The following is a 17,658-nucleotide window of genomic DNA, read 5'->3' on the forward strand; positions in this document are numbered from 1 at the left end:
TGATGTTTACCGATCAGTACATAACTTTCTTTTAACTTACTTTTGTAACTTCTCTCCTTCCCCAGGACATGACCTCATACTTTAAGAAGATATTGGATCTTACCTACCCAGTTACTTCCATGTTTTCTGGAGCATCTTTTAACTCCAGCATTAGCTCTGTCTTCAAGGACAAACAGATAGAGGTAAGATGAGGGCTTTATTTAAAATATTTTGCTTTAACCTCTCAGCCGCCAGTAATATTAAGCCACAGATTTATGTATCTAAAAGTTTCACATTAGTTACAAAGAGCTAGAGCTCAGCAGTAAGGCAGAGCAGATTTTTACAATTCTATGATTATTGTCTTATTATAATATGCATAAGTGTTTACAGTCATGCTCACAAATGTTGCTTTTTCTTTCTTCTACTAGGACCTGTGGCTACCTTATTTCAACATCACAACAGATATCACAGCTTCCTCCATGAGAGTACACACTGATGGTCTGTCACACTTTTATTTCACCTCGATTTTCAGATATCTCTCAACCAGTCAATTATACCACTGCCTATCTCCTGCTCAGGCTCGTTGTGGAGGTATGTCAGGGCCAGTATGTCATTGTCTGGTTACCTGCCCCCTCTCTGTGATCCTAAAGATGGACATTTACTCATGGACGGAGGCTACATCAACAACCTGCCTGGTGAGGAGCTCTGTTTTGTTTATTAGCATGTTGATAGGGCACAACTAACAAGGATGATGAAACATTTTCTGTTATAGATACAGCTGCTGCCTATTGGAATATTCTAATAAACTCAATCAAGATTCTTAAACAGGCCTTATATTGTTTAAAAAAACATTTAATTATTTAGCTTCTTTATGCAATGGCTAAGCATTTACAATGTTTAACTTTAGAGCATCAGACTTTTAATCTGAGGGTCCAGGGATCAAGTCCCTGTTCAGGCGCATATTCGTCTTATCCGACTTACATGGACAATACTATTAGGTAGTAGGGAAGTAACAAAACAAGTCGTTTTCCACTATCAAGTCTTTGAATGCGTTTATACCCTCACACTTATCCAAGATGGAACTTAATAAGTGATTGATGTCATTTTTCCTGCTGGATCTGTGTCTTCTGAAGTTTGCCATATGCCATAACAGGTATACCTGAATTAAATCAATGAGTCTGAAAGTGTAGAGTTTCCCTGAGATTTGGGCTCAACATGGCCTATGGTCCTGTTGGACCACAATTACTCAGAAATATTAGTTTTTCCTCGCCGTAGATGCCCTTCGACTGCCCAACTGTATGAAGTGGTAGGTTGTTGTTGTTGGACGTAGTGTATGTGTATGTAAAGGGGTTTTCTACTTTTTGGGAAACTTCCATCCAAAAGATGCAGCTCTCGAAGCCTGGATAGCTCAGACGGTAGAGCATCAGACTTTTAATCTGAGGGTCCAGGGTTCAAGTCTCTGTTCAGGCGGTATATTACTCTTATCGGACTCCCATGGACAATACTATTAGGTAGGGGATTAACAAAGCAGATCCTGTTCCACTTTCAAGTGTTTGGATGCTTATATATCCTCACAGTTATCCAATATGGAACTTTATAAGTGTTTGATGGCGTTTGTCATGCTGGATCTGTGTCTTCTGAAGATTGCCTTATGCCATAAAAGGTGTCAATGAGTCTGAAAGTGTAGTTTCACTGAGATTTAGGCTCAACATGGCCTATGGTCCTGTTGGACCACAAGTACCCAGAAATAATCGTTTTTCCTCGCTGTAGATGCCCTTCGACTGCCCTTTGACTGCCCAACTGTATGAAGTGGTAGGTTGTTGTTGTTGGAAGTAGTGTATGTGTATGTAAAGGACATATGGACTTTTTCAGAATTTTTCATCCAAAAGATGCAGCTATGAAGCCTGGATAGCTCAGACGGTAGAGCATCAGACTTTTAATCTGAGGGTCCGAGGTTCAATCTGACTCTCATGGACAATACTATTAGGTAGGGTAGTAACAAAGCAAGTCCTGTTCCACTATCAACTCTTTGGATGCTTATATACCCTCACAGTTATCCAAGATGGAACTTAATAAGTGTTTGATGGCATTTTGTCATGCTGGATCTGTGTCTTCTGAAGTTTGCCATGTGCCATAACAGGTATACTTGAATCAAGTCAATGAGTCTGAAAGTGTAGAGTTTTCCTGAGATTTGGGCTCAACATGGCCTATGGTCCTGTTGGACCACAATTACCAAGAAATATTAGTTTTCCTCGCCGTCGATGCCATTCGACTGCCCAACTGTATGAAGTGGTAGGTTGTTGTTGGACGAAGTGTATTTAAAGGGGATTTGGACTTTTTCAGAATATTCCATCCAAAAGATGCAGCTCTCGAAGCCTGGATAGCTCAGACGGTAGAGCATCACACTTTTAATCTGAGGGTCCAGGGTTCAAATCCCTGTTCAGGCGGTAATTACTCTTATCAGACTCTCATGGACAATACTATTAGGTAGGGGATTAACAAAGCAGATCCTGTTCCACTTTCAAGTCTTTTGATGCTTATATATCCTCACAGTTATCCAATATGGAACTTAATAAGTGTTTTATGGCATTTGTCATGCTGGATCTGTGTCTTCTGAAGTTTGCTATATGCCATAAAAGGTGTCAATGAGTCTGAAAGTTTAGTTTCACTGAGATTTGGGCTCAACATGGCCTATGGTCCTGTTGGACCACAAGTACCCAGAAATAATCGTTTTTCCTCGCTGTAGATGCCCTTCGACTGCCCTTTGACTGCCCAACTGTATGAAGTGGTAGGTTGTTGTTGTTGGAAGTAGTGTATGTGTATGTAAAGAACATTTGGACATTTTCAGAATTTTTCATCCAAAAGATGCAGCTATGAAGCCTGGATAGCTCAGACGGTAGAGCATCAGACTTTTAATCTGAGGGTCCGAGGTTCAATCTGACTCTCCTGGACAATACTATTAGGTAGGGTAGTAACAAAGCAAGTCCTGTTCCACCATCAACTCTTTGGATGCTTATATACCCTCACAGTTATCCAAGATGGAACTTAATAAGTGTTTGATGGCATTTGTCATGCTGGATCTGTGTATTCTGAAGTTTGCCATGTGCCATAACAGGTATACTTGAATCAAGTCAATGAGTCTGAAAGTGTAGAGTTTTCCTGAGATTTTGGGCTCAACATGGCCTATGGTCCTGTTGGACCACAATTACCCAGAAATATTAGTTTTCCTCGCCGTCGATGCCATTCGACTGCCCAACTGTATGAAGTGGTAGGTTGTTGTTGTTGGAAGTAGTGTATGTGTATGTAAAGGGGATTTGAACTTTTTCAGAATTTTCCAACCAAAAGATGCATCTCTTGAATCCCGCAAGCTCAGACGGTAGAGCATCAGACTTTTAATCTGAGGGTCCAGGGTTCAAGTCCCTGTTCAGGCGGTAATTACTCTTATCAGACTCTCATGGACAATCGTATTAGGTAGGGAATTAACGAAGCAGATCCTGTTCCACTTTCAAGTCTTTGGATTCTTATATAACCTCACAGTTATCCAATATGGAACTTAATAAGTGTTTGATGGCATTTGTCATGCTTGATCTGTGTCTTCTGAAGTTTGCTATATGCCATAACAGGTATACTTGAATCAATTCAATGAGTCTGAAAGTGTAGAGTTTTCCTGAGCTTTGGGCTCAACATGGCCTATGGTCCTGTTGGACAACAATTACCCAGAAATATTAGTTTTTTCCTCGCCGTAGATGCCCTTCGACTGCCCAACTGTATGAAGTGGTAGGTTGTTGTTGTTGGACGTAGTGTATGTGTATGTAAAGGGGATTTGGACTTTTTGGGAAATTTCCATCCAAAAGATGCAGCTCTCGAAGCCTGGATAGCTCAGACGGTAGAGCATCAGACTTTTAATCTGAGGGTCCAGGGTTCAAGTCTCTGTTCAGGCGGTATATTACTCTTATCGGACTCCCATGGACAATACTATTAGGTAGGGGATTAACAAAGCAGATCCTGTTCCACTTTCAAGTGTTTGGATGCTTATATATCCTCACAGTTATCCAATATGGAACTTTATAAGTGTTTGATGGCGTTTGTCATGCTGGATCTGTGTCTTCTGAAGATTGCCTTATGCCATAAAAGGTGTCAATGAGTCTGAAAGTGTAGTTTCACTGAGATTTAGGCTCAACATGGCCTATGGTCCTGTTGGACCACAAGTACCCAGAAATAATCGTTTTTCCTCGCTGTAGATGCCCTTCGACTGCCCTTTGACTGCCCAACTGTATGAAGTGGTAGGTTGTTGTTGTTGGAAGTAGTGTATGTGTATGTAAAGGACATATGGACTTTTTCAGAATTTTTCATCCAAAAGATGCAGCTATGAAGCCTGGATAGCTCAGACGGTAGAGCATCAGACTTTTAATCTGAGGGTCCGAGGTTCAATCTGACTCTCATGGACAATACTATTAGGTAGGGTAGTAACAAAGCAAGTCCTGTTCCACTATCAACTCTTTGGATGCTTATATACCCTCACAGTTATCCAAGATGGAACTTAATAAGTGTTTGATGGCATTTTGTCATGCTGGATCTGTGTCTTCTGAAGTTTGCCATGTGCCATAACAGGTATACTTGAATCAAGTCAATGAGTCTGAAAGTGTAGAGTTTTCCTGAGATTTGGGCTCAACATGGCCTATGGTCCTGTTGGACCACAATTACCAAGAAATATTAGTTTTCCTCGCCGTCGATGCCATTCGACTGCCCAACTGTATGAAGTGGTAGGTTGTTGTTGGACGAAGTGTATTTAAAGGGGATTTGGACTTTTTCAGAATATTCCATCCAAAAGATGCAGCTCTCGAAGCCTGGATAGCTCAGACGGTAGAGCATCACACTTTTAATCTGAGGGTCCAGGGTTCAAATCCCTGTTCAGGCGGTAATTACTCTTATCAGACTCTCATGGACAATACTATTAGGTAGGGGATTAACAAAGCAGATCCTGTTCCACTTTCAAGTCTTTTGATGCTTATATATCCTCACAGTTATCCAATATGGAACTTAATAAGTGTTTTATGGCATTTGTCATGCTGGATCTGTGTCTTCTGAAGTTTGCTATATGCCATAAAAGGTGTCAATGAGTCTGAAAGTTTAGTTTCACTGAGATTTGGGCTCAACATGGCCTATGGTCCTGTTGGACCACAAGTACCCAGAAATAATCGTTTTTCCTCGCTGTAGATGCCCTTCGACTGCCCTTTGACTGCCCAACTGTATGAAGTGGTAGGTTGTTGTTGTTGGAAGTAGTGTATGTGTATGTAAAGAACATTTGGACATTTTCAGAATTTTTCATCCAAAAGATGCAGCTATGAAGCCTGGATAGCTCAGACGGTAGAGCATCAGACTTTTAATCTGAGGGTCCGAGGTTCAATCTGACTCTCCTGGACAATACTATTAGGTAGGGTAGTAACAAAGCAAGTCCTGTTCCACCATCAACTCTTTGGATGCTTATATACCCTCACAGTTATCCAAGATGGAACTTAATAAGTGTTTGATGGCATTTGTCATGCTGGATCTGTGTATTCTGAAGTTTGCCATGTGCCATAACAGGTATACTTGAATCAAGTCAATGAGTCTGAAAGTGTAGAGTTTTCCTGAGATTTTGGGCTCAACATGGCCTATGGTCCTGTTGGACCACAATTACCCAGAAATATTAGTTTTCCTCGCCGTCGATGCCATTCGACTGCCCAACTGTATGAAGTGGTAGGTTGTTGTTGTTGGAAGTAGTGTATGTGTATGTAAAGGGGATTTGAACTTTTTCAGAATTTTCCAACCAAAAGATGCATCTCTTGAATCCCGCAAGCTCAGACGGTAGAGCATCAGACTTTTAATCTGAGGGTCCAGGGTTCAAGTCCCTGTTCAGGCGGTAATTACTCTTATCAGACTCTCATGGACAATCGTATTAGGTAGGGAATTAACGAAGCAGATCCTGTTCCACTTTCAAGTCTTTGGATGCTTATATATCCTCACAGTTATCCAATATGGAACTTAATAAGTGTTTGATGGCATTTGTCATGCTTGATCTGTGTCTTCTGAAGTTTGCCATATGCCATAACAGGTATACTTGAATCAAGTCAATGAGTCTGAAAGTGTAGAGTTTTCCTGAGATTTGGGCTCAACATGGCCTATGGTCCTGTTGGACCACAATTACCCAGAAATATTAGTTTTCCTCGCCGTCGATGCCATTCGACTGCCCAACTGTATGAAGTGGTAGGTTGTTGTTGTTGGACGTAGTGTATGTGTATGTAAAGGGGATATGGACTTTTTCAGAATTTTCCATCCAAAAGATGCAGCTCTCGAAGCCTGGATAGCTCAGACGGTAGAGCATCAGACTTTTAATCTGAGGGTCCAGGGTTCAAGTCCCTGTTCAGGCGGTATATTACCCTTATCGGACTCCCATGGACACTACTATTAGGTAGGGGATTAACAAAGCAGATCCTGTTCCACTTTCAAGTCTTTGGATTCTTATATATCCTCACAGTTATCCAATATGGAACTTTATAAGTGTTTGATGGCATTTGTCATGCTTGATCTGTGTCTTCTAGAGTTTGCTATATGCCATAACAGGTATACTTGAATCAAGTCAATGAGTCTGAAAGTGTAGAGTTTTCCTGAGATTTGGGCTCAACATGGCCTATGGTCCTGTTGGACCACAATTACCCAGAAATCTTAGTTTTCCTCGCCGTCGATGCCATTCGACTGCCCAACTGTATGAAGTGGTAGGTTGTTGTTGGACGTAGTGTATGTAAAGGGGATTTGAACTTTTTCAGAATTTTCCAACCAAAAGATGCATCTCTTGAATCCCGCAAGCTCAGACGGTAGAGCATCAGACTTTTAATCTGAGGGTCCAGGGTTCAAGTCCCTGTTCAGGCGGTATATTACTCTTATCGGATTCCCATGGACACTACTATTAGGTATGGGATTAACAAAGCAGATCCTGTTCCACTTTCAAGTGTTTGGATGCTTATATATCCTCACAGTTATCCAATATGGAACTTTATAAGTGTTTGATGGCGTTTGTCATGCTGGATCTGTGTCTTCTGAAGTTTGCCATATGCCATAAAAGGTGTCAATGAGTCTGAAAGTGTAGTTTCACTGAGATTTAGGCTCAACATGGCCTATGGTCCTGTTGGACCACAAGTACCCAGAAATAATCGTTTTTCCTCGCTGTAGATGCCCTTCGACTGCCCTTTGACTGCCAAACTGTATGAAGTGGTAGGTTGTTGTTGTTGGACGTAGTGTATGTGTATGTTAAGGGAATTTGGACTTTTTCAGTATTTTCCATCCAAAAGATTAAGCTCTCGAAGCTTGGATAGCTCAGACGGTAGAGCATCAGACTTTTAATCTGAGGGTCCAGGGTTCAAGTCCCTGTTCAGGTGGTAATTACTCTTATCAGACTCTCATGGACAATACTATTAGGTAGGGGATTAACAAAGCACATCCTGTTCCACTTTCAAGTCTTTTGATGCTTATATATCCTGACAGTTATCCGATATGGAACTTAATAAGTGTTTTATGGCATTTGTCATGCTGGATCTGTGTCTTCTGAAGTTTGCTATATGCCATAAAAGGTGTCAATGAGTCTGAAAGTTTAGTTTCACTGAGATTTGGGCTCAACATGGCCTATGGTCCTGTTGGACCACAAGTACCCAGAAATAATCGTTTTTCCTCGCTGTAGATGCCCTTCGACTGCCCTTTGACTGCCCAACTGTATGAAGTGGTAGGTTGTTGTTGTTGGAAGTAGTGTATGTGTATGTAAAGAACATTTGGACATTTTCAGAATTTTTCATCCAAAAGATGCAGCTATGAAGCCTGGATAGCTCAGACGGTAGAGCATCAGACTTTTAATCTGAGGGTCCGAGGTTCAATCTGACTCTCCTGGACAATACTATTAGGTAGGGTAGTAACAAAGCAAGTCCTGTTCCACCATCAACTCTTTGGATGCTTATATACCCTCACAGTTATCCAAGATGGAACTTAATAAGTGTTTGATGGCATTTGTCATGCTGGATCTGTGTATTCTGAAGTTTGCCATGTGCCATAACAGGTATACTTGAATCAAGTCAATGAGTCTGAAAGTGTAGAGTTTTCCTGAGATTTTGGGCTCAACATGGCCTATGGTCCTGTTGGACCACAATTACCCAGAAACATTAGTTTTCCTCGCCGTCGATGCCATTCGACTGCCCAACTGTATGAAGTGGTAGGTTGTTGTTGGACGTAGTGTATGTAAAGGGGATTTGAACTTTTTCAGAATTTTCCAACCAAAAGATGCATCTCTTGAATCCCGCAAGCTCAGACGGTAGAGCATCAGACTTTTAATCTGAGGGTCCAGCGTTCAAGTCCCTGTTCAGGCGGTATATTACTCTTATCGGATTCCCATGGACAGTACTATTAGGTATGGGATTAACAAAGCAGATCCTGTTCCACTTTCAAGTGTTTGGATGCTTATATATCCTCACAGTTATCCAATATGGAACTTTATAAGTGTTTGATGGCGTTTGTCATGCTGGATCTGTGTCTTCTGAAGTTTGCCATATGCCATAAAAGGTGTCAATGAGTCTGAAAGTGTAGTTTCACTGAGATTTAGGCTCAACATGGCCTATGGTCCTGTTGGACCACAAGTACCCAGAAATAATCGTTTTTCCTCGCTGTAGATGCCCTTCGACTGCCCTTTGACTGCCAAACTGTATGAAGTGGTAGGTTGTTGTTGTTGGACGTAGTGTATGTGTATGTTAAGGGAATTTTGACTTTTTCATTATTTTCCATCCAAAAGATTAAGCTCTCGAAGCTTGGATAGCTCAGACGGTAGAGCATCAGACTTTTAATCTGAGGGTCAAGGGTTCAAGTCCTTGTTCAGGTGGTAATTACTCTTATCAGACTCTCATGGACAATACTATTAGGTAGGGGATTAACAAAGCAGATCCTGTTCCACTTTCAAGTCTTTTGATGCTTATATATCCTCACAGTTATCCAATATGGAACTTAATAAGTGTTTTATGGCATTTGTCATGCTGGATCTGTGTCTTCTGAAGTTTGCTATATGCCATAAAAGGTGTCAATGAGTCTGAAAGTTTAGTTTCACTGAGATTTGGGCTCAACATGGCCTATGGTCCTGTTGGACCACAAGTACCCAGAAATAATCGTTTTTCCTCGCTGTAGATGCCCTTCGACTGCCCTTTGACTGCCCAACTGTATGAAGTGGTAGGTTGTTGTTGTTGGACGTAGTGTATGTGTATGTTAAGGGAATTTGGACTTTTTCAGTATTTTCCATCCAAAAGATTAAGCTCTCGAAGCTTGGATAGCTCAGACGGTAGAGCATCAGACTTTTAATCTGAGGGTCCAGGGTTCAAGTCCCTGTTCAGGTGGTAATTACTCTTATCAGACTCTCATGGACAATACTATTAGGTATGGGATTAACAAAGCAGATCCTGTTCCACTTTCAAGTGTTTGGATGCTTATATATCCTCACAGTTATCCAATATGGAACTTTATAAGTGTTTGATGGCGTTTGTCATGCTGGATCTGTGTCTTCTGAAGTTTGCCATATGCCATAAAAGGTGTCAATGAGTCTGAAAGTTTAGTTTCACTGAGATTTGGGCTCAACATGGCCTATGGTCCTGTTGGACCACAAGTACCCAGAAATAATCGTTTTTCCTCGCTGTAGATGCCCTTCGACTGCCCTTTGACTGCCCAACTGTATGAAGTGGTAGGTTGTTGTTGTTGGACGTAGTGTATGTGTATGTTAAGGGAATTTGGACTTTTTCAGTATTATCCATCCAAAAGATTAAGCTCTCGAAGCTTGGATAGCTCAGACGGTAGAGCATCAGACTTTTAATCTGAGGGTCCAGGGTTCAAGTCCCTGTTCAGGCGGTAATTACTCTTATCAGACTCTCATGGACAATACTATTAGGTAGGGGATTAACAAAGCAGATCCTGTTCCACTTTCAAGTGTTTTGATGCTTATATATCCTCACAGTTATCCAATATGGAACTTAATAAGTGTTTGATGGCATTTGTCATGCTGGATCTGTGTCTTCTGAAGTTTGCTATATGCCATAAAAGGTGTCAATGAGTCTGAAAGTTTAGTTTCACTGAGATTTGGGCTCAACATGGCCAATGGTCCTGTTGGACCACAAGTACCCAGAAATAATCGTTTTTCCTCGCTGTAGATGCCCTTCGACTGCCCTTTGACTGCCCAACTGTATGAAGTGGTAGGTTGTTGTTGTTGGAAGTAATGTATGTGTATGTAAAGGACATATGGACTTTTTCAGAATTTTTCATCCAAAAGATGCAGCTATGAAGCCTGGATAGCTCAGACGGTAGAGCATCAGACTTTTAATCTGAGGGTCCGAGGTTCAATCTGACTCTCCTGGACAATACTATTAGGTAGGGGATTAACGAAGCAGATCCTGTTCCACTTTCAAGTCTTTGGATGCTTATATATCCTCACAGTTATCCAATATGGAACTTAATAAGTGTTTGATGGCATTTGTCATGCTTGATCTGTGTCTTCTAGAGTTTGCTATATGCCATAACAGGTATACTTGAATCAAGTCAATGAGTCTGAAAGTGTAGAGTTTTCCTGAGATTTGGGCTCAACATGGCCTATGGTCCTGTTGGACCACAATTACCCAGAAATATTAGTTTTCCTCGCCGTCGATGCCACTCGACTGCCCAACTGTATGAAGTGGTAGGTTGTTGTTGGACGTAGTGTATGTAAAGGGGATTTGAACTTTTTCAGAATTTTCCAACCAAAAGATGCATCTCTTGAATCCCGCAAGCTCAGACGGTAGAGCATCAGACTTTTAATCTGAGGGTCCAGCGTTCAAGTCCCTGTTCAGGCGGTATATTACTCTTATCGGATTCCCATGGACAGTACTATTAGGTATGGGATTAACAAAGCAGATCCTGTTCCACTTTCAAGTGTTTGGATGCTTATATATCCTCACAGTTATCCAATATGGAACTTAATAAGTGTTTGATGGCATTTGTCATGCTGGATCTGTGTCTTCTGAAGTTTGCTATATGCCATAAAAGGTGTCAATGAGTCTGAAAGTTTAGTTTCACTGAGATTTGGGTTCAACATGGCCTATGGTCCTGTTGGACCACAAGTACCCAGAAATAATCGTTTTTCCTCGCTGTATATGCCCTTCGACTGCCCTTTGACTGCCCAACTGTATGAAGTGGTAGGTTGTTGTTGTTGGAAGAAGTGTATGTGTATGTAAAGGACATTTGGACATTTTCAGAATTTTTCATCCAAAAGATGCAGCTATGAAGCCTGGATAGCTCAGACGGTAGAGCATCAGACTTTTAATCTGAGGGTCCGAGGTTCAATCTGACTCTCCTGGACAATAATATTAGGTAGGGTAGTAACAAAGCAAGTCCTGTTCCACCATCAACTCTTTGGATGCTTATATACCCTCACAGTAATCCAAGATGGAACTTAATAAGTGTTTGATGGCATTTGTCATGCTGGATCTGTGTATTCTGAAGTTTGCCATGTGCCATAACAGGTATACTTGAATCAAGTCAATGAGTCTGAAAGTGTAGAGTTTTCCTGAGATTTTGGGCTCAACATGGCCTATGGTCCTGTTGGACCACAATTACCCAGAAATATTAGTTTTCCTCGCCGTCGATGCCATTCGACTGCCCAACTGTATGAAGTGGTAGGTTGTTGTTGTTGGAAGTAGTGTATGTGTATGTAAAGGGGATTTGAACTTTTTCAGAATTTTCCAACCAAAAGATGCATCTCTTTAATCCCGCAAGCTCAGACGGTAGAGCATCAGACTTTTAATCTGAGGGTCCAGGGTTCAAGTCCCTGTTCAGGCGGTAATTACTCTTATCAGACTCTCATGGACAATCGTATTAGGTAGGGAATTAACGAAGCAGATCCTGTTCCACTTTCAAGTCTTTGGATGCTTATATATCCTCACAGTTATCCAATATGGAACTTAATAAGTGTTTGATGGCATTTGTCATGCTTGATCTGTGTCTTCTGAAGTTTGCCATATGCCATAACAGGTATACTTGAATCAAGTCAATGAGTCTGAAAGTGTAGAGTTTTCCTGAGATTTGGGCTCAACATGGCCTATGGTCCTGTTGGACCACAATTACCCAGAAATATTAGTTTTCCTCGCCGTCGATGCCATTCGACTGCCCAACTGTATGAAGTGGTAGGTTGTTGTTGGACGTAGTGTATGTAAAGGGGATTTGAACTTTTTCAGAATTTTCCAACCAAAAGATGCATCTCCTGAATCCCGCAAGCTCAGACGGTAGAGCATCAGACTTTTAATCTGAGGGTCCAGGGTTCAAGTCCCTGTTCAGGTACTTTACTCTTATCGGATTCCCATGGACACTACTATTAGGTATGGGATTAACAAAGCAGATCCTGTTCCACTTTCAAGTGTTTGGATGCTTATATATCCTCACAGTTATCCAATATGGAACTTTATAAGTGTTTGATGGCGTTTGTCATGCTGGATCTGTGTCTTCTGAAGTTTGCCATATGCCATAAAAGGTGTCAATGAGTCTGAAAGTGTAGTTTCACTGAGATTTAGGCTCAACATGGCCTATGGTCCTGTTGGACCACAAGTACCCAGAAATAATCGTTTTTCCTCGCTGTAGATGCCCTTCGACTGCCCTTTGACTGCCAAACTGTATGAAGTGGTAGGTTGTTGTTGTTGGACGTAGTGTATGTGTATGTTAAGGGAATTTGGACTTTTTCAGTATTTTCCATCCAAAAGATTAAGCTCTCGAAGCTTGGATAGCTCAGACGGTAGAGCATCAGACTTTTAATCTGAGGGTCCAGGGTTCAAGTCCCTGTTCAGGCGGTATATTACTCTTATCGGATTCCCATGGACACTACTATTAGGTATGGGATTAACAAAGCAGATCCTGTTCCACTTTCAAGTGTTTGGATGCTTATATATCCTCACAGTTATCCAATATGGAACTTTATAAGTGTTTGATGGCGTTTGTCATGCTGGATCTGTGTCTTCTGAAGTTTGCCATATGCCATAAAAGGTGTCAATGAGTCTGAAAGTGTAGTTTCACTGAGATTTAGGCTCAACACGGCCTATGGTCCTGTTGGACCACAAGTACCCAGAAATAATCGTTTTTCCTCGCTGTAGATGCCCTTCGACTGCCCTTTGACTGCCAAACTGTATGAAGTGGTAGGTTGTTGTTGTTGGAAGTAGTGTATGTGTATGTAAAGGACATATGGACTTTTTCAGAATTTTTCATCCAAAAGATGCAGCTATGAAGCCTGGATAGCTCAGACGGTAGAGCATCAGACTTTTAATCTGAGGGTCCGAGGTTCAATCTGACTCTCATGGACAATCCTATTAGGTAGGGGATTAACGAAGCAGATCCTGTTCCACTTTCAAGTCTTTGGATGCTTATATATCCTCACAGTTATCCAATATGGAACTTAATAAGTGTTTGATGGCATTTGTCATGCTTGATCTGTGTCTTCTGAAGTTTGCCATATGCCATAACAGGTATACTTGATTCAAGTCAATGAGTCTGAAAGTGTAGAGTTTTCCTGAGATTTGGGCTCAACATGGCCTATGGTCCTGTTGGACCACAATTACCCAGAAATATTAGTTTTCCTCGCCGTCGATGCCATTCGACTGCCCAACTGTATGAAGTGGTAGGTTGTTGTTGTTGGACGTAGTGTATGTGTATGTAAAGGGGATTTGTACTTTTTCAGAATTTTCCATCCAAAAGATGCAGCTCTCGAAACCTGGATAGCTCAGACGGTAGAGCATCAGACTTTTAATCTGAGGGTCCAGGGTTCAAGTCCCTGTTCAGGCGGTATATTACTCTTATCAGACTCTCATGGACAATCCTATTAGGTAGGGGATTAACAAAACAGATCCTGTTCCACTTTCAAGTCTTTTGATGCTTATATATCCTCACAGTTATCCAATATGGAACTTAATAAGTGTTTGATGGCATTTGTCATGCTGGATCTGTGTCTTCTGAAGTTTGCTATATGCCATAAAAGGTGTCAATGAGTCTGAAAGTGTAGTTTCAATGAGATTTAGGCTCAACATGGCCTATGGTCCTGTTGGACCACAAGTACCCAGAAATAATCGATTTTCCTCGCTGTAGATGCCCTTCGACTGCCCTTTGACTGCCCAACTGTATGAAGTGGTAGGTTGTTGTTGTTGGAAGTAGTGTATGTGTATGTAAAGGACATTTGGACATTTTCAGAATTTTTCATCCAAAAGATGCAGCTATGAAGCCTGGATAGCTCAGACGGTAGAGCATCAGACTTTTAATCTGAGGGTCCGAGGTTCAATCTCACTCTCCTGGACAATACTATTAGGTAGGGTAGTAACAAAGCAAGTCCTGTTCCACCATCAACTCTTTGGATGCTTATATACCCTCACAGTTATCCAAGATGGAACTTAATAAGTTTTTGATGGCATTTGTCATGCTTGATCTGTGTCTTCTAGAGTTTGCTATATGCCATAACAGGTATACTTGAATCAAGTCAATGAGTCTGAAAGTGTAGAGTTTTCCTGAGATTTGGGCTCAACATGGCCTATGGTCCTGTTGGACCACAATTACCCAGAAATATTAGTTTTCCTCGCCGTCGATGCCATTCGACTGCCCAACTGTATGAAGTGGTAGGTTGTTGTTGTTGGAAGTAGTGTATGTGTATGTAAAGGGGATTTGAACTTTTTCAGAATTTTCCAACCAAAAGATGCATCTCTTGAATCCCGCAAGCTTAGACGGTAGAGCATCAGACTTTTAATCTGAGGGTCCAAGGTTCAAGTCCCTGTTCAGGCGGTAATTACACTTATCAGACTCTCATGGACAATCCTATTAGGTAGGGAATTAACGAAGCAGATCCTGTTCCACTTTCAAGTCTTTGGATGCTTATATATCCTCACAGTTATCCAATATAGAACTTAATAAGTGTTTGATGGCATTTGTCATGCTTGATCTGTGTCTTCTGAAGTTTGCCATATGCCATAACAGGTATACTTGAATCAAGTCAATGAGTCTGAAAGTGTAGAGTTTTCCTGAGATTTGGGCTCAACATGGCCTATGGTCCTGTTGGACCACAATTACCCAGAAATATTAGCTTCAGACTTTTAATCTGAGGGTCAGAGGTTCAATCTGACTCTCATGGACAATTAATATTAGGTAGGGTAGTAACAAAGCAAGTCCTGTTCCACTATCAACTCTTTGGATGCTTATATACCCTCACAGTTATCCAAGATGGAACTTAATAAGTGTTTGATGGCATTTGTCATGCTGGATCTGTGTCTTCTGAAGTTTGCCATATGCAATTAAAGGTGTCAATGAGTCTGAAAGTGTAGTTTCACTGAGATTTGGGATCAACATGGCCTATGGTCCTGTTGGACCACAATTACCCAGAAATATTAGTTTTCCTCGCCGTCGATGCCATTCGACTGCCCAACTGTATGAAGTGGTAGGTTGTTGTTGGACGTAGTGTATGTAAAGGGGATTTGGACTTTTTCGGAATTTTCCATCAAAAAGATAGAGCTCTCGAAACCTGGATAGCTCAGACGGTAGAGCATCAGACTTTTAATCTGAGGGTCCAGGGTTCAAGTCCCTGTTCAGGCGGTATATTACTCTTATCGAATTCCCATGGACACTACTATTAGGTAGGGGATTAACAAAGCAGACCCTGTTCCACTTTCAAGTGTTTGGATGCTTATATATCCTCACAGTTATCCAATATGGAACTTTATAAGTGTTTGATGGCGTTTGTCATGCTGGATCTGTGTCTTCTGAAGTTTGCCATATGCCATAAAAGGTGTCAATGAGTCTGAAAGTTTAGTTTCACTGAGATTTAGGCTCAACATGGCCTATGGTCCTGTTGGACCACAAGTACCCAGAAATAATCGTTTTTCCTCGCTGTATATGCCCTTCGACTGCCCTTTGACTGCCCAACTGTCTGAAGTGGTAGGTTGTTGTTGTTGGAAGTAGTGTATGTGTATGTAAAGGACATATGGACTTTTTCAGAATTTTTCATCCAAAAGATGCAGCTATGAAGCCTGGATAGCTCAGACGGTAGAGCATCAGACTTTTAATCTGAGGGTCCGAGGTTCAATCTGACTCTCATGGACAATACTATTAGGTAGGGTAGTAACAAAGCAAGTCCTGTTCCACTATCAACTCTTTGGATGCTTATATACCCTCACAGTTATCCAAGATGGAACTTAATAAGTGTTTGATGGCATTTTGTCATGCTGGATCTGTGTCTTCTGAAGTTTGCCATGTGCCATAACAGGTATACTTGAATCAAGTCAATGAGTCTGAAAGTGTAGAGTTTTCCTGAGATTTGGGCTCAACATGGCCTATGGTCCTGTTGGACCACAATTACCCAGAAATATTAGTTTTCCTCGCCGTCGATGCCATTCGACTGCCCAACTGTATGAAGTGGTAGGTTGTTGTTGGACGTAGTGTATGTAAAGGGGTTTTGGACTTTTTCGGAATTTTCCATCCAAAAGATGCAGCTCTCGAAGCCTGGATAGCTCAGACGGTAGAGCATCAGACTTTTAATCTGAGGGTCCAGGGTTCAAGTCCCTGTTCAGGCGGTAATTACTCTTATCAGACTCTCATGGACAATCCTATTAGGTAGGGGATTAACGAAGCAGATCCTGTTCCACTTTCAAGTCTTTGGATGCTTATATATCCTCACAGTTATCCAATATGGAACTTAATAAGTGTTTGATGGCATTTGTCATGCTTGATCTGTGTCTTCTGAAGTTTGCCATATGCCATAACAGGTATACTTGATACAAGTCAATGAGTCTGAAAGTGTAGAGTTTTCCTGAGATTTGGGCTCAACATGGCCTATGGTCCTGTTGGACAACAATTACCCAGAAATATTAGTTTTTTCCTCGCCGTAGATGCCCTTCGACTGCCCAACTGTATGAAGTGGTAGGTTGTTGTTGTTGGACGTAGTGTATGTGTATGTAAAGGGGATTTGGACTTTTTGGGAAATTTCCATCCAAAAGATGCAGCTCTCGAAGCCTGGATAGCTCAGACGGTAGAGCATCAGACTTTTAATCTGAGGGTCCAGGGTGCAAGTCCCTGTTCAGGCGATAATTACTCTTATCAGACTCTCATGGACAATACTATTAGGTAGGGGATTAACAAAGCAGATCCTGTTCCACTTTCAAGTGTTTGGATGCTTATATATCCTCACAGTTATCCAATATGGAACTTTATAAGTGTTTGATGGCGTTTGTCATGCTGGATCTGTGTCTTCTGAAGTTTGCCATATGCCATAAAAGGTGTCAATGAGTCTGAAAGTGTAGTTTCACTGAGATTTAGGCTCAACATGGCCTATGGTCCTGTTGGACCACAAGTACCCAGAAATAATCGTTTTTCCTCGCTGTAGATCCCCTTTGACTGCCCTTTGACGGCCCAACTGTATGAAGTGGTAGGTTGTTGTTGTTGGAAGTAGTGTATGTGTATGTAAAGGACATTTGGACTTTTTCAGAATTTTTTGATCCAAAAGATGCAGCTATGAAGCCTGGATAGCTCAGACGGTAGAGCTTCAGACTTTTAATCTGAGGGTCAGAGGTTCAATCTGACTCTCATGGACAATACTATTAGGTAGGGTAGTAACAAAGCAAGTCCTGTTCCACTATC

At 41.4% G+C, this 17,658-nt stretch overlaps 1 protein-coding gene and 14 non-coding genes across 15 annotated transcripts in view; all 15 read left to right on the forward strand.

The window, feature by feature from the left end:
- Positions 1–17,658, forward strand: part of pnpla7b (patatin-like phospholipase domain containing 7b) — a 78,803-nt gene that overhangs the window by 15,106 nt on the left and 46,039 nt on the right. Inside the window, exons 26-28 of the mRNA XM_061071973.1 lie at positions 66–182; positions 408–477; positions 558–674. Coding sequence (XP_060927956.1) covers positions 66–182; positions 408–477; positions 558–674 — 304 coding nt within the window. The remainder of the gene's footprint in view (positions 1–65; positions 183–407; positions 478–557; positions 675–17,658) is intronic.
- On the forward strand, positions 1,377–1,449 carry trnak-uuu (transfer RNA lysine (anticodon UUU)). The gene has a single exon. It is a non-coding gene; the product is annotated as a tRNA-Lys (tRNA).
- Positions 2,354–2,426, forward strand: trnak-uuu (transfer RNA lysine (anticodon UUU)). Its single transcript has one exon. It is a non-coding gene; the product is annotated as a tRNA-Lys (tRNA).
- trnak-uuu (transfer RNA lysine (anticodon UUU)) lies at positions 3,848–3,920 on the forward strand. Its single transcript has one exon. It is a non-coding gene; the product is annotated as a tRNA-Lys (tRNA).
- On the forward strand, positions 4,825–4,897 carry trnak-uuu (transfer RNA lysine (anticodon UUU)). The gene has a single exon. It is a non-coding gene; the product is annotated as a tRNA-Lys (tRNA).
- On the forward strand, positions 6,317–6,389 carry trnak-uuu (transfer RNA lysine (anticodon UUU)). Its single transcript has one exon. It is a non-coding gene; the product is annotated as a tRNA-Lys (tRNA).
- trnak-uuu (transfer RNA lysine (anticodon UUU)) lies at positions 7,322–7,394 on the forward strand. Its single transcript has one exon. It is a non-coding gene; the product is annotated as a tRNA-Lys (tRNA).
- trnak-uuu (transfer RNA lysine (anticodon UUU)) lies at positions 8,803–8,875 on the forward strand. Its single transcript has one exon. It is a non-coding gene; the product is annotated as a tRNA-Lys (tRNA).
- On the forward strand, positions 9,308–9,380 carry trnak-uuu (transfer RNA lysine (anticodon UUU)). The gene has a single exon. It is a non-coding gene; the product is annotated as a tRNA-Lys (tRNA).
- trnak-uuu (transfer RNA lysine (anticodon UUU)) lies at positions 9,813–9,885 on the forward strand. The gene has a single exon. It is a non-coding gene; the product is annotated as a tRNA-Lys (tRNA).
- Positions 12,773–12,845, forward strand: trnak-uuu (transfer RNA lysine (anticodon UUU)). Its single transcript has one exon. It is a non-coding gene; the product is annotated as a tRNA-Lys (tRNA).
- Positions 13,758–13,830, forward strand: trnak-uuu (transfer RNA lysine (anticodon UUU)). Its single transcript has one exon. It is a non-coding gene; the product is annotated as a tRNA-Lys (tRNA).
- Positions 15,546–15,618, forward strand: trnak-uuu (transfer RNA lysine (anticodon UUU)). The gene has a single exon. It is a non-coding gene; the product is annotated as a tRNA-Lys (tRNA).
- trnak-uuu (transfer RNA lysine (anticodon UUU)) lies at positions 16,523–16,595 on the forward strand. The gene has a single exon. It is a non-coding gene; the product is annotated as a tRNA-Lys (tRNA).
- Positions 17,033–17,105, forward strand: trnak-uuu (transfer RNA lysine (anticodon UUU)). Its single transcript has one exon. It is a non-coding gene; the product is annotated as a tRNA-Lys (tRNA).

Source organism: Limanda limanda, chromosome 5, assembly GCF_963576545.1.
Source record: "Limanda limanda chromosome 5, fLimLim1.1, whole genome shotgun sequence".
NCBI classification, from domain to species: domain Eukaryota; kingdom Metazoa; phylum Chordata; class Actinopteri; order Pleuronectiformes; family Pleuronectidae; genus Limanda; species Limanda limanda.